Source organism: Xyrauchen texanus, chromosome 4, assembly GCF_025860055.1.
Source record: "Xyrauchen texanus isolate HMW12.3.18 chromosome 4, RBS_HiC_50CHRs, whole genome shotgun sequence".
Lineage (NCBI taxonomy): Eukaryota > Metazoa > Chordata > Actinopteri > Cypriniformes > Catostomidae > Xyrauchen > Xyrauchen texanus.
The window spans coordinates 12,493,961-12,509,523 of record NC_068279.1 but is presented as its reverse complement, the minus strand read 5'-3'; the positions used below and the strand labels follow the sequence as shown (position 1 = coordinate 12,509,523).

Below are 15,563 nucleotides of genomic sequence, written 5' to 3'. Positions count from 1 at the left end.
TTTTTGATTCGCAAAATAATTTTAAGGAGGTGAATCACAGGTAAGCCATATGATTATGTTGTCCACTGCCAAAACCATGTTCAAGTCCATGTCTAATCCTCAAGAATTGAAAAGACTCCATGTGACTCTCCCATGTGAGAGGAGAGTGTATTTTCAAAATTATTTAGCACCTCGTGGACAAAAGAGAGGGGGAATTTAACCCTGTTCTAAGGTTCTTTTTTCGGGTCTCACGTTTCAGCCAAAGCCTTTACTGCATACCTTTGATGTATTCTCTTTGGTGACTATGCTACCAACACTTGGCCTTGTGCCAGTGGCGTTTTAATTTCAGTTAAATTTTGCATTCAAGTGGACGTTAATTAATGAGAGGCTGATATCATCGCTGGAATGGAAGCTGTGTATATTTTGATAGGTGAGAGTGTTTAGCATTGTTTTTATGAAAAAACAACTGTGGCATTGAAGAATAATGTATATTATGTATAATGTAGGAATAATAATCTGCAGTGACTAAATCTTGGTTATGGGCAGTGTTAAATCTTGGAAAACTTCAAATGTCCACAAAAAGTTTAGTACTGGCATAGGTGTCAGAAGTTGTCTGATTAAATTAAAACAAGTATATTTCAGATAAATAAAAGTCAAGATAAATGGTTTGGCATCTCAGCCCTGTGTTTGATGATGATCTGTCTGTGGAGCCTCCTTGGAATGAACTTTTAAAATATTAATTGGACGTTGTATGGATGTGACAAAAGCCCTGTAGCTGCCGCCGTTAAGCTCTGCTGGACTCTGTTGTTGGGATTCTTGAGTTTCATATACTACGTGCCAAATCAACTCGTGATTGATAAAGCTAGTCTTTGTTAAGCTCTTGATATTCTTTTGACAAAAGACATCAGATGAACAGACAGGATCTAAAAAAAGCAGTTTTTTTCATATATCTAATAATACATTTGCATAATTGATAGTCTAGATAGAACTACAACTAATAATACTAAGAACAACAACAATTACAATCTACTAACATTGTCCAGCTTAATTGTTGATTTCAGGCCTTTATTTTATTGTATTTATTTATTTTTCTAAAGTTGACACACAAGCAAAGAACAATTCATTATGTAGTATATATGTAACAACTCTGGACTCTTTATCTACCTCATGTTATATCTGTGATTTTATTTAGGAGATACTGGACAGATCATTTGTACTATGACAAAATCTTGGAATGTGATAACTGACAATAAATAACAACATGAATTAAATATTGAGGAAAGTCTTGACTCGGTTTAGATAAAACAATATCATAATGTACAACACCAGACAACAACTTTAGAAAATATTGTATAAATTATTACCATGCATATAAACGTTGCGTTTATAATATATCTCATGGAAAATGGTCCAAAAGTTTCAAAAGACAAAAGTTTCTCAAAACTAGAAAGAGATTTACAAAATAATTTCAAGTTTGCTATTTATGTATACAATATTCTTTTCCAAAAGCACATCAAAATTATTGTCAGACTGTAGAAATAAGCTTTCTTTTCTTCTTATGAATAATTATATTTAAAGAAATGGAACATGAGTAACGCTTAACAATAAGGTTCTATTTGTTAACATTAATAAATACATTTGTGTATCGTGAACTAACAATTAAAAATACTTTGAGCATTTATTAATCTTGGTTAATGTTAATTTATAAAAATCCAATTGTTCATTTTTAGGTCATGTAAGTTCATTATGCTTTGTTAATTAATGTTAACATTTGCTAAATGTATTAGTATACTGTATGTTTATCATTAACCTTACATGTTGTAAAATAATTATTAATTGTTAGTTCATGTTAACTAATGTAGTTAACTAATGTTAACAAATACAGCCTTATTGTAAAGTGTTACCAAAACACACACACACAGCATTTTCTCTCTCTCTCTCTCTCTCTGTTAGTACTCATAAAGTTGGAAAGCAAGGAAAGCACATGGGAGCTTACCAAAAGATGAATATCTAACAGTTGAAAAGTATTCAGATAGACAGGTATGGAATCGAGGTTAATCCTAACCATTTTTGAAAAAGCTCTCTCATGCTGTAGAGGGATTGGCCTTTCTGAGATGGCAGGTACAGACCAGTGGCTGACTTGAAGTGGCATTTGAGGTGCCTGGCTGAGGTTCCTCTCTCTTGGTGTCATCTTTCTGTATCTCCACCTCTTCAACGTCCTCCACTTTCTGGATCTCCTTTGGCCTTGGTCGGGGGTCTTTCCCTTCCTTCTCCCCTACCAGTGCTTTAGAAGGTTCTCGGTGAGTCTTTGCAGCTGTCGTCTTGCCATCATGGATCTGGTTTTGAGGTTTGGTCTGTTGCAGCTTCTCCATAGCCCTGTTGGGTTGGCTCATGTATTTCCTGGGCGCATAGTTCTTCGGTGGATAGTAGGCTTCAAGTTTGCGTTTGTGGCTCATTGCTGAGGCACAGCAGACGATGAAGATGATGACTACTAAGAGAGAGGTCATGACAATAATGAGCAGCAAGTTCTCCTTCAGGAAGTCCACCACCTGGTTGAAGATGAAGTCTTTTATGCGGATGAAGGTGGCAGTGATGTTTGGAGAAGGGGAGGGTGAAGGGGGGACTTGGGTGGTCTGAGCAATGGGGAAGATGAGTTCAGGTTCATCCCCACTACCCTCCAAGGACATGTTGAATGGGACGGCTTTGGTGAAGCAACTGCTGCCCCAGAGAGCAATCAGGATCACACAGAGAAAGCGCAGAGAGACAGAGAGTGACATGCTTCCTTTACAGACCTGTGAGGATATGGACACAGATATGGGCATTAAGTCTTTTGCCGCAGGAACAAAATTATTAGTGTGTTTCAAGGCAGTTATAGCCCAGTTTGTAAGTATTTTACAGATACAGTATATTGCCTATGGACAAACAACAAATCACATGTTTTACAAACATAAGGGTACAGAGAGGGAAATGTTTTAAGAGGGCTGCCACTGTTACCAAAAATGACCACGATATTACCATGTTTTTAGACATGGGCCATGGTATTTTTTTACATACCTTGAAATACCATGTAATACTATTGTACATGAATGTGGTAAACATTCAGTAGCATGATATATTTAGTACCATGATTTTACCATATAATGCCATCACTTTACTATGGTACAGTAAAGGCAGTTTCTTTCAATTGAGATCTATTGCAAAAGTAAAACAGTTCTTGTCCCCAAAAGATTTAGAGACTGTAATCCATGCCTTCATTACATCACGACTGGACTACTGTAATTCCCTGTACTGTGGTCTGCCTCAATCTACAATCACTCGTCTGCAAGTTGTTCAAAATGCTGAAGCGAGACTTCTGACTGGTACAAAAAAGAGAGATCACATCTCTCCTGTCTTAGAAATTTTACACTGGCTCCCAGTTAGTTCAGAATTGATTTTAAAATTGCAGTTTTGGTGTACAAAGCGCTATCCGGTGCTGCACCAACATACATATGTGATTTACTGACTATGTACACTCCCCAAAGAAATCTTAGATCGTGTAATCAGCTTCTTTTAACTGTTCCACGCTTTCGCTGCAAAACCAAGGGTGGTCGGGCCTTCTCTGCCGCTGCTCCTAAGCTCTGGAACAGTCTGCCCTTCGCTGTGAGGTCTGCTCCGACACTAACAAGTTTTAAATCGGCTCTTAAAACGTATTTATTCTCTAGTGCTTTTAAATAAACTGCTTGATTGATTGTATATGAATCTTTTGAATGAATTATATCAGGTGCTATATGTATAAACCTGTCTTTTGCCTTGTCTATTTCAATGCTTTTAAATTGCATATTGTAATATTGTACAGCACTTTGGCGCAGCTCTGTTGTTTTTAAATGTGCTATAGAAATAAAATTTGACTTGACTTGACTACAGTGTTTTTGTAAGGGGTTTAAACGTTCAGACGTCTTTACATTTTGTGTACAATCTACACAGAGAGCGGGTAAAATCTTATTTAGGTTGTGAGAGTCAGTCTTTGTAAATTTTATTTTCTTATTGTGCAGCATTTCATTGTATAAGTTTGTTATCTACATTCATCTTGTTCAACAAAATAAGAATACTGTGTAAAAATATTTATTTAAAAATCCATTGTCAGGTAACCTAAAAATGTGCTTCGTGTAGTAACATCTAAATGAACTGATTTTATTCAAGTCAAAAATATTTATTTGATATGACAAATATCAACCTGACAAATTAGGTTATTCCAAACAAAGGATTATTTTTGGGTTAAATCAAGTACAAATAGATCCTTGAGGTAAAAATGGTAGGTTACCATTTTTTTCAGTGTACATTGCTATTTTAGTTTACCTTGTTCAAACCGTTACCTTGATACAGTTGTTTGCCCACCTGTAATAACAATATAATATTTACACTATTGCAACCAAATAAGCATATGAGTGATAGAATATCACATACAAAACTGAGTTCAGAGCACATTTTATATGTTTCTGTTGTCTTGCTGGAGAGCTATTTCTGTTACATGTAGTCATTACTTATTTTGGGGTGGAGGCAGAGGGAGTCCAGGCCTGGTTTGTAATTTCCCTGCCTGGCTGATGCCAGCCGCTCACCACATAAAAGCAAAAGAAGGCTCGGTTATATATTTCTGAGGGTGCAGCAAGGCGTCAGAGAGACATAACTTACAGGCCAGCTGCAATGAAATGGGCCAAAGAGACCAACAAGGCTATTTCTTCACTGCACAAGAACACACATAATGCTCATTCTCTTGGGTCAGACATATGTATCATTGTGCAAAAATGACACTTATTTATGGATTAACTAAGTTTTCTTTTGTGCCAAATATCAAACATTTTTTAGGCTAACACAAATTTAGGTCGTTTAGACCAGTGTTTTCCAACCACTGTGCTGCGTGAAAAATTGTCAGGTGTGCCGTGGAAAATTTTGTGATATTTATACGTGTTAAGGGTCTCTCACGTGACTCGCGTCAGCACTGCAAAATATATTGAAGTCTATGAAGTGACTTTACACCAGTGTTTTTCTCTCTCTCACACACACACACACACACACACACACACACACACACACACACACACACACATGTTTTTGCTTCACCAATAATGTCTTTGAGAGTACTAAACAACAACAAATATTCAAAAACTGTCCAAATTTGTGAAGAGACACCAAATGTCTCATTCTACCTAAACATAAACAAGTCCTTTTATTACTTTCTGATATCAAAGCAACTGCAAACTTTTCTCTCTCTTCCAAATACATGTTTTCAATGTTTATTGTGCACACCTCACACTTTTTTACGTGGAATACTCATAAAATCGCCCCTCTGTGACACTTTCTGCAACTTTTGTCATGTGGAGGGCGATGCAGCGCTTGACGCTGGCGTTGAACGGCGCGCTGACGCCTCAACTCAACTCATGGGAAATGCGCTTTACAATGCCGAAAGAACATAATAGAAACACAAAATTATTATTATTTGTTTATTATTGTGGTCTTTCTGATAAAAGCCATGCTCAGCCATTTAAATAGGCAACTGTAGGAAAATGATATCGTAGATCTGCTTTGTGTTCTTAAACTGAAGTCAGTAGATTTGTAGCCATGCAAGTTTTAATAAAGGAGAAGGTAAGGACGTTATTGAAACTCACTATTATTAGACTATTATTGTTGGATTAAATATAATGCTCAGACTGAAGGAAGACTATACATCTGCTTTGTTCTTTTAATGCTTAAACACTATAAAGTCTCTTGGTAGATTTCTGTCATGAACGACTCAAAATTATTCAATGACTCACTCATAGCACATAAGATGCTCATTTGTCGCCACCTAATGACATTTCCAGAAGGGGTCACTGAACTAATTGTGGAACAGAAGTAAACCTCACCAAAATACTCTTTATTTTGCAGCTAATTCTGCACAATTGTAAACTTGAATAAACTTGGATCCCTAAAATAGCTGGAAATTGTGCTTTTAGCTTATTCTTTAAAAAAAAAACATCCCCATAAAAAATGGTCATGGACCAGTGATTGTCTTACCTTTTTCGCCCATCATGAGTTTGCATCCCTGTAATTTGAGGCATTGCAAGAACAAATCTACAAATTAGAATAGATGCAAATTTGTTGTTTTTTCATTACCCATTTAGCGCTCTTGCCACCTGTGACCTCACACAGCTTAGCCTACCTATGTGACTTTTTATTTTATTTTTGTATTTTGCATCACCAAATTTCAAACATTACAAATAAACATGCTACTAAGACAGAAAACATGGACAAGTTCTTGAAAAGGAAAAATATTGACGATGGTTAGCCTATATGGGATAGTGGTGTGCCATACAATTTTTTAGTTGTAAAAAGTGTGCCATGGCAGAAAACGGGTTGAGAAACACTAGTTTGGATATCTCACCTTCTGATGGCTGAAGTTATAAACTAAACTTTACTAAAGATGTGACCACAGTGATTAACCCTAACCCACTGTACATCCGTTACTCTGCATCTTTTTCTAGATGTTTGCTCTGTTTGTTCCTCTAAAATTTCATAGTATGCTACTTGCCGAGGTAATAAACTCAGAAGTACATGCAGGTTCCTCGAAGAGAGTCAACTTGGAAAGTATCTTTAAAAAATAAAGAAAATGTGTTTTCTCTGTGTAGTTTTCAAAAGAAAAGCTTTAAAGAAATTAATTAAATGCTTCTGTAAACGTCTGGCAAAGAAAAACAGCTACTGGTGCTACATAAGCAGGGTTTCTCAGCCAGGCAATCACAATTCAAATGGAAGTGCAATGTTTTCATGAAATTGTGTTGTCATGCAATGCCAATGTACAAAACATACATGTAAAGAATTAAACATTAAAATTAATCTATTATATAATCTCATCAGATAATTTTCAGAAAGGATTAAATCATTTGTTTGAATTATTTCCAAATAAGATGTTTTTATTATCATTGTTTTGAAAGGCTAGATTACTAAAAATCTCAGTGCAAACTTTAAGTAAATGATTAAGGTCTGAGTTTCTGCTTACCAAAATGGTTGGAAATATTTGCACTAATGAAAAAAGTCAAAGTAACAAATGGAAGGCCAACAAAGAAGTACATTGAATAGAAATTCAATAGAGAAAATCTGTATATAAAACATCTCACATAAAGATAGAAAACAATATATGAAATTAAGGCTTAAATATAAGTGGTATATATGTTCTATACAGTGGGCAAAAAAATATGAATGATGCAGATAATGCAAAGAAAGCATGTGTCACATGGCCCATATTTGAAGGAAATAAAGCCTAAAAATACTCACTGCTGTATTGTTGCTTCCGTTCTCTGATGTTCAGTGATAGCAACACTTGAAGTTATAGATGAAAACAAAATAAAAGACAAATAATACAAAAGTGAGGGCAGGAAAAATAGCTGCCTGTGTTGTCCTGGAAGGCTTATGGTAGACTCCGAGTGGGTTTTTCTAAAAAATCAGTTGAGGATAAATGTCAAAGGAAAATTCTCTCCCCTCTTTCTCAAACTCCTCCCAGTTTTCTTTCCTTCTCTCTCTCTCTCTTCCAAAACACAGTCATGTAGAGCATTACAACGTCAATCAAACTGCATTTGCCAAACCGACAAGCAGTAAGATTTTGCTGATCAGAACATTTTTAAGAGATTTTTACAGCCCAAAATGATTACTGCGACACCTTCTCTGCTCATTCCATCAAAGAGACGGCCATTGATTAGTCAAAAGGTCATACAGTACTGTACCACTTAAAATGTAGTGGTTATTTTACACAAGCTAAAAAACTGAATTGTATTATATGATTTATTTAACAAATACAAAATGTAATTCAGGTAACCGTAACAACAGAGTAAACTATGCAGACTGGTCTCAGGTCTTTCACTCCATGTTGTTATTCTAAACAACTAATCACAAGAGTCCTGCTGAAAAATGTACGGCATGATGCCCTTGAAGATGTTTTTCTGAACACTGGGGCATAAAATCTTTCTGACAAGCACTTGAACACGCATAGTACAGCAGAGATATACACAGTATCCAAAATGATACATGCATAATAAAGCAACAAAGGTTTCTTGTTCTATTAAATATATTTGAGCAACAAAGCAAAATACATTAATGGTATTAATATTGCATTTCATAAATTATAATATGAAAGCTGTGAAAGACTGAAAAATCAGTTATGTTGAGTTAGGATTGCATTGCTTTTCTCATTCAGTTTTTGTCCAAATGTAAGTTAAACCTGTCAATGCTGGTCAAGGAAATGTAAGTTTCTTTGATTCAAACAAGGGCACAATGAAAAGCCTTCTGTAACAAAGCAAAATCCTTTCTGAGTACATTTGAATGCATGCATTTTATGTACACTCATCATTCACTCACCCTCATCCAATCCTAGATCTGAATTACTTACGTTCTTCAGCAGAACAGAAACTAATATTTTTAGAGGAGTATCTCAGCTCTGTAGGTTCATCCAATGGAAGTGAATGGTGATAAGATTTTGTAGCTCCAAAAAGTGAAAAAGGACTTACATTTTGATCTGTTTCTCACCCACTTATTAAATCGCTTCTGAAGGTATGGATTTAACCACTGGAGCCTTGTGGATTACTTCTATATTTCCTTTATGTGATTTTTGATGCATTTGCTTGCATTGTATGGACCTACAGATATTCTTCTAAAAACCTTTGTTTGTGTTCTGCTGAATAAAGAAAATCATTCACATGGGATGAGGGTGAGAAAATGATGAGAGAATTTTCATTTTTGGGTGAACTGTCCCTTTAAGACTGAAAATGTCCAACATCACTCTCTTTGAGTAAATTATATAGCACTATTAAACCACAGACAGGAACAGAACTGTTTCTTACTCATGTTCAGTAATAGGCCTACATTCAGCCAACATTAATGTCTGAGCTTTTCAGAGATTAGTACAGTATTTCAGCACTGACATGATTAAAGAAAGGCTTTAAACAGCCTGCCAGGCATACGAAGACAGAAAATATTACATTAAAATATAAATGTGTCAAGTTTATTATTGTTCAATATGGTTCCAAAAATAAGGTGCCATTCAGAATAAATGCGCTCTTACTCAAAAAATAAAAAGGTAGATTTAGAGCAACAAACAGAGCAGAACGCAAGTGACTCGAAGCACGTTTAAAAGATGTGGCGCTCCTGACCCAGAGAAACTATCAAAGTAAAAACACGTTCGGGTGAATGGCCCCTAAGGGGTTTTTGGAGGTGCTTTGCCTTTTGATAAGTCAGGAATCTACATAATGGCTGAGAAAGTGGGACTTGCACATATCTCAGTCCTGTTAGCAGAGCGAGAAACTCTGCTAACAGGAAACAGCAAATCCCTGCAATCATGCTTCTACTTACACTTTAGTGGAAGCTGTCATTGCAGCCAAGGGGGAATTGATGCCTATGGTTTCAAAATTAAATGCTAAAGCACATATGATGTCCACAAACATTTGGACACAGTGTAACTGAACTATATCTCAATTTTTTTATATACATTATAAGTAGGCAGAAGGTTCTAAAGCTGGGTTTATGTCATGTAGATGCTTTACTTCTAACCATCAAGCAATGACATCTCAGGGCAACAGTGTTAACCTTTCTGTTGTGTATCAGTAGAGCACTAGTCCTTCAGCAAAAGCTCAGTGCATACAGAAGAAACTTCTAATTTCTAAAGTGGGCCATCATTATCAGGAAGAAAGCTGTTCAGAGTCAGATTATCTCCATCAGGATCTCCATCCTCAGTATTAGGGATCAGTGCTCCATTACATTTGGGGTGTCTTGGCTTTGGAACAGGGTGATCGGTATCATTCATTAGGGCAGAAATGCAGACCATCTCGGTCTCTTGGAGGTGTGCCTTGTGTCTGTATCTATATCCGGAGAGTTTAGTCACCAGGTAGATAGTGCTTATGATAAATATTGTTGTCAGGGCAGCCATTGAGGCAATCGCGATGAGGCAGCGACTCACAAGTTCATCCCTCTGAGGAGAAGGTGTGAAACACAAGGGAGTCTTTTCTGTGGTTGATGTTCTTTTCTTAGTGGTACGTGAAGCCGTTAAACGAAGTGCAGATGTTGTCGATTTATCAAAAGGCATTATTGCTGAAGCTGCTTTTGTGTGATTTTCAGTTACCTTACTGGGCCCCAACGATGCAGGAAATGTGGGGGCAGAACTTCCTGCTAGTGAAACATGTCCACTACTATCATTTCTCATGGGAAGTTGGGTAATTGAAGCATTCTCAATACCTGTTGGCTGGCTGCCTATCACACTCTCAGTTCCTATGGAGTGTTTTTCAGAAGTCTCGTTCCCTTCATTTTGTTGGGTGTGGCTGGTGTCCGAGATATTCTGGTGGTCTGTACTCGTCACCGGGACATTTAAATCAGGTCTATCAGTTTTAACTTCAATGGTTTGTGCACTCAAGGCCTCCAAATGTTCCACAGTGGTGGTCCCTACAGTCTCAGATACAGTGTTGGTACTGCGTCCGTCACTGGTGTTTGTTGATGTGTTGTTACTAATTTCCCTCTCCATCCTGGAGAGATATCTTGACATGACCAGATTGTTAAGAGTGAAGAGCAAAACAAGAACTGGTACCCACCAAAGTCTGTTAGTCACCATTGCAGTCTGCATAAAAATAGTAGAATGTTGCAATGGTTTAAACAAGCACAAATAGTCACACTTCCCGATTGTTATCTGTTTTTTTTTTTACCATCAAAACAACTATACGCATGCATTTGGTAAGCATATTGATATATTGGTCTGCTCTTGTTTTTATCAAAAGTTGGTTTATATTCAGACCATCGACAATAATGGAAGGATGTAAATGATTTTGTTACATTAAATAGAAGTTGCTCATACTTTGACAAACTCATGTGCTAGTTGAGTTAGTGAACAGAGCATGTAGTATGACCATTCTGGTTAAAAAAAAATTACTCCCATTTGACAAAGTGTCCTTGTTCTACTCTCAACAATTCAATAATATAAAATATTTTATGATTAACATCATGGTACACTTGAAATATTCACTCCGCAATTATCTGTCAGATGGTCACAGAAGACATGTTTTGAAATTCTAACACTGGGTGTATGCATTTATACACCCAGTGTTAGAATTTCAAAACATGTCTTCTAATTTTGGACATAAAACATGTTACAAATACAATATTTAAAAAAAAAAAACAACACCCACCATCTGTTTGTATCGTAGATCTATGAATTTGACTGAAATGTGAGGCCCCCGTGCACAGCTCACAACTGAACGTCTCAAAAGCTGCTTGATGTGAAATTACAGGAAGTCAAGCCTGTCGAAGTGTCAGGCTAAAGCAGAGGTTTTCAAACTCTGACGCAAACCCAAATGAGCAAGCAAGAGACTATTTTAAATATCAGATCTTAGTTCCCTAAACCAGTGAATTAGAATGTGGACAGGAACCATAAATGTAACCGTCCATTCGCCAACAAAAAGCGGTTTAATACTTTGGAAAAATGAAAGAGACAAATAGCAAAAGTTCAGGTTTATTTTTATTTCACAGGTAATCATTGACTCTTTATACTTGAAGCAGATGAAAGAACAAAAATGGACAATTAGCCACAAAAGTTGAATCTCTAGATATCCTTCCTTTCAATTTTTTTATTAATCTGTATAATTGGAAACAGTAAAGGCTCACAGTGTACATAATGGGAGGGAGACACGATATTCCAAATGATGGACAATACCTTCCTTTAGACAAAGAAAAAAGCAAAAGAAAGGAAAACAAAGCATCAACTTAAATCACTTGCAACCTTCTACTTGTATTATCTTTTCAACCTACAGTAATCCCTTTATTTATGTCAGTCATTCACCTCATCAAAACCACATGCTCACGGCCACATCACAAGGGCATCTTGACACACCCAAAAACATGACTACTGGACCCATCACATCCTGAAGTTGGTTTTTGATAATTATTTCCTTAATTACACCCAAACAGGTCAAACCTGAAGCAAAGACCTTACCAATACTACTCGTGTTAACTCATTGTTTTGTCCTGTTTTGTAACATCTACAGAAACATCTCATGGAACATAATGCCATTTTGTAGAAGTTTCGAAACAGGAAGTGGTATTAATTTCTCAGCCCCATTTTCCTTTTTAAATATCATTCTGTCTTGGCACATTTGTCCCTCAAACATGGCCCCTACCTTATCAAACCCCTTAAAACTTAAACTTCACCAAAAAGAAACAGAACGAAAGAGAGAGAATGACATCAGAGGTATCCAGTTGCTGATGCTCATGACAAGAGGCAGGGGAGGAGCTTTTCAGAACCAATGAAAGAGGCACTAGATAGCGATACAAACAGAACTGAGATACGTATGTGTCAAACACCCACAGCAAAACCTTCTGATGAAGGATGCAACCAAAGCCGTTTGTTCTGAATCAGTTTTCTATTCTTGATATGGAAAATTACAAAACCAAAAAGAACAGTTGTCATCACTATGTAAATGTGGCTCAGCTATGATATGATCATCTAGACATTGGCTGCCCCTTGAGAGGTTTGGTTCTGCTTGGTTAGGAGAGCAAAAAGACCCCTTTAGGAATAGGAAGTCAATTATGACTCACTGGAAGTCATGGCTTACAATGCAATTGTTTAAACAAACCAAGTTTCTGCAGGTCTGGTTTTTGAGATCAAGAGGGTGTGGACGCCACAAACTTGAGATGAAATGTGTTGTAGCAAGGATTGAGAAAACAAACCAAACCGCTGCATGACAACAGCACAGCACTAACGGTGTTTTCATAGACCTGAAAAATGTCTGACCTGCCATTCTTTGTCCAAAGTCAGAATAAAAGTTATGAAAGTAATGAAAAGCTTTTTATTTATTTTTTATATATATATATATATATATATATATATATATATATATATATATATATATATATATATATATATATATATATATATATATATATAAAAAGGGGTACTTAAAGACTTCACAACCTTCACAGCTAATGGACATGGCCATGTTCTTCTTCCAGCCTTATTTCTTTATCTTTTAGTATGAGAAATTAGAAGGTTAAGACGGCTGGTTTCTAGCCTCAGGCAGGAAACAGTGTAAGAAAAAGTGCAGATATGTAAAATTGGGAATGTGGAGAAACAGATTATAAAATCGAATAAAAAAAAAAAAAAAAAACTCTGTTTGCATGCATTTACGATAAGCAATTGTTGTCATGAAGAAAGGAAGTATTTGTAGTCATAATTATTGGATATTTCCGTGGCAGCAACCAGAACCAATGGTTTGATTCCTTTGTCTACTAATAGCTTAAAAGGGATAGTTTACCTAAAAATACAATTCAGTCATCATTTACTGACCAATGATGGTGTTCCAAACCCATGATACTTTATTTCCTCTATGGAATCCAAAAAAGATATTAGTCAGATTATTCACTTCAGGTCACTATTCACTTTAAAAGGTGCTATAAGCGATTTTAGCTTTCTGAAGCTTTCATGTGTCTGAGCCGTTGAATTAGCCACACCCCTCATTCCTCCAAAGATCATTTTGAGACCAAAACAGAGCATCATTGTTTGTTTCTGTGGCTGTCAAATTCAACATTGGCACAATAGCACCTTCAACTGACAAACATTATGAATCATAGCCTCAATGATCCACTTCAAATGAGAACTAGCAAATTTATTTGACAGGTAAAAAACACATTTTTGTACACAGAGACAGGTGACATATCTCAGGACACTTATTTCATTAATATCTTTATGGGAGTATGAATTTTTTAATTTTTTTTATTTTTTTTTTAAAATCGCTTAGTACCTTTAATTGGATGGAAAAAAGATGCAATGGAAGTGAATGGTGAATAAGACTAACATTCTGCTCAACATAACCTTGTATTTCATGGAGTCCAAAGGGCAGAGCAAGGAAATTAGTTTTGGGTGGGCCTCAAAAATGGATGGGCCACATTTTCGCTTCAATTTGTTTTTACCAAATTTTCCTAACAACAGAGAGGTGGCACATTGAAACCGTTCTCTCACACTTCCAGAAATAAGAATGTATGCATTTTTACACTATTTTATAAATCTATATTTTAAATCATAGCTTAATCTCTAATATTCTAGGTGGGCCAGTGTGGGCCTGGGTCTAATTTGAGTGGGTTAGAATATTAGAGATGAATCTATGATTTCAAATATACATTTATAAAATAGGCTCTGCCAATGATGGAGTCATATGACTTTGGTACAACCTTAGGGCTAGTAAATGATGACAGAATTAAACAATTTAATCTTTAATACTTTATAATGGGTACCTGAATCATTACCAAAAAACATTCAGTGGGACTTAATTGCACCTGTAATGTTTTCCAGTACTGGTTTGTAAAACTTGTCAACTCTACATGTTTACCAGGTTGGTTAAAATCTTTATTTTTTTTATTTCGTATTCTCTAGAAAGACACCTGTAACAGAAGGCTGGTTCCAATGATTTCCCCCTCCTTGCATTACTAGCATATTGTTTTGTCCCATTTACGTACAATGTTTAGTTAAGAAAAAAAATTAAAAGCTAGTCAAATACTGTCAGGGAGGTGCATACACAGAAATCCTCTACAAATTTGGCAACTCAAAAGGGCGAGAGTGAGAACTGCAATACTGATGGCTACTTTAAACTTTGAGCTCATCAAATTCATGTTACTGCTTCATAACGCAATCTTCTTGGTCACAATTTTTAATAAGAAAAGCAAAACAAAAACTTAAGACCATTCAAGAACACCAGATAAAACACAACTGTTACAGAAAGATTTGGAGTGAGACTTGAGTAAAAGCTAAAACTGAGGCATTTCTCATTTTCCAAATGGCTATCAGGTGTAAACAGATTCGGGGGATTGCAAAGGGAATAACTATTTATCTTGGAATGTCGGTTGGAGACACTGCAAAAGGCAGGCAACCAGACGGAACGCTGTCATGGTAATTGGCAGTGACGGGTCCCGCCCACCTGGCCAATGGGATAACCTGAATAGAAGGGGGAGGGGATTGCAGGGTCCTTTAGATGTCCATTTTAGACAACTGCTCCTCAAGTTTGGCAATTCTTTTTTCCTGACTGCTGACCAGCTCTCTGAGAGATTTGATTTCTTTCAACACCTCGTCCATCTTAGCTTCACTTTTCTGCAAAGGAAAAAAGTAAAAAGACAAATGTTAAGGACTAAGTTGCAACAAAGGTGTTTATATGACACAATTCCGACCGAAACATCCATATGCTAACTGTCTTATTCAGTCAAACTAATGCATGTCTGATGCATGCATACGTATACAGTAATACGGCCAAACTTCAATATTAATCAGAATTTTCATTTGAATGGAAACGAGGTCAGTGTAGCGGAGTATGATTAAGGTTTCTCCAGACTATTTACTACAGTCTCTTTAATAATGAGTGACTCATTATTGTCCCAATAAACACATAAAAAGTATTCTATTCTGATATTAGCAGGACATTTAAGATATAGGCTTGTAACTAGGCCGTCATATTTAGACATTGATTATATAACCAATTCTCTTTGAAAAACAAAGTTGCTTTAGTATTTGCGAATCCGCTTTACATTGTAACATCAACAATCCATATGTAACCAATCAA

The 15,563-nt window shown here is 36.2% G+C and overlaps 3 protein-coding genes across 4 annotated transcripts in view; all 3 read right to left on the bottom strand.

Annotated features, from left to right (window-relative positions):
- Positions 1 to 1,045: 1,045 nt before the first annotated feature.
- LOC127638329 (transmembrane protein 119-like) lies at positions 1,046 to 7,429 on the bottom strand. Its single transcript, XM_052119809.1, has 2 exons — positions 7,264 to 7,429; positions 1,046 to 2,771 (listed from the first exon to the last, which is right to left on the bottom strand). The coding sequence occupies exon 2, from the start codon at positions 2,754 to 2,756 to the stop codon at positions 2,064 to 2,066; it is 693 nt and encodes a 230-aa protein (XP_051975769.1). The 5' UTR covers positions 2,757 to 2,771; positions 7,264 to 7,429; the 3' UTR covers positions 1,046 to 2,063.
- A 364-nt stretch (positions 7,430 to 7,793) lies between these two features.
- Positions 7,794 to 11,257, bottom strand: LOC127638311 (P-selectin glycoprotein ligand 1-like). Its single transcript, XM_052119794.1, has 2 exons — positions 11,151 to 11,257; positions 7,794 to 10,585 (listed from the first exon to the last, which is right to left on the bottom strand). Exons 1-2 carry the CDS (start codon positions 11,151 to 11,153, stop codon positions 9,638 to 9,640), a joined length of 951 nt encoding a protein of 316 aa, XP_051975754.1. The 5' UTR covers positions 11,154 to 11,257; the 3' UTR covers positions 7,794 to 9,637.
- Positions 11,258 to 12,888: 1,631 nt separating this feature from the next.
- LOC127638211 (uncharacterized) overlaps positions 12,889 to 15,563 on the bottom strand; it is a 62,999-nt gene continuing 60,324 nt past the window's right edge. For both annotated transcript variants that reach the window (XM_052119638.1, XM_052119646.1), the window contains one exon: positions 12,889 to 15,097. In XM_052119638.1, coding sequence (XP_051975598.1) covers positions 14,978 to 15,097 — 120 coding nt within the window. In that variant the 3' untranslated portion in view covers positions 12,889 to 14,977. The remainder of the gene's footprint in view (positions 15,098 to 15,563) is intronic.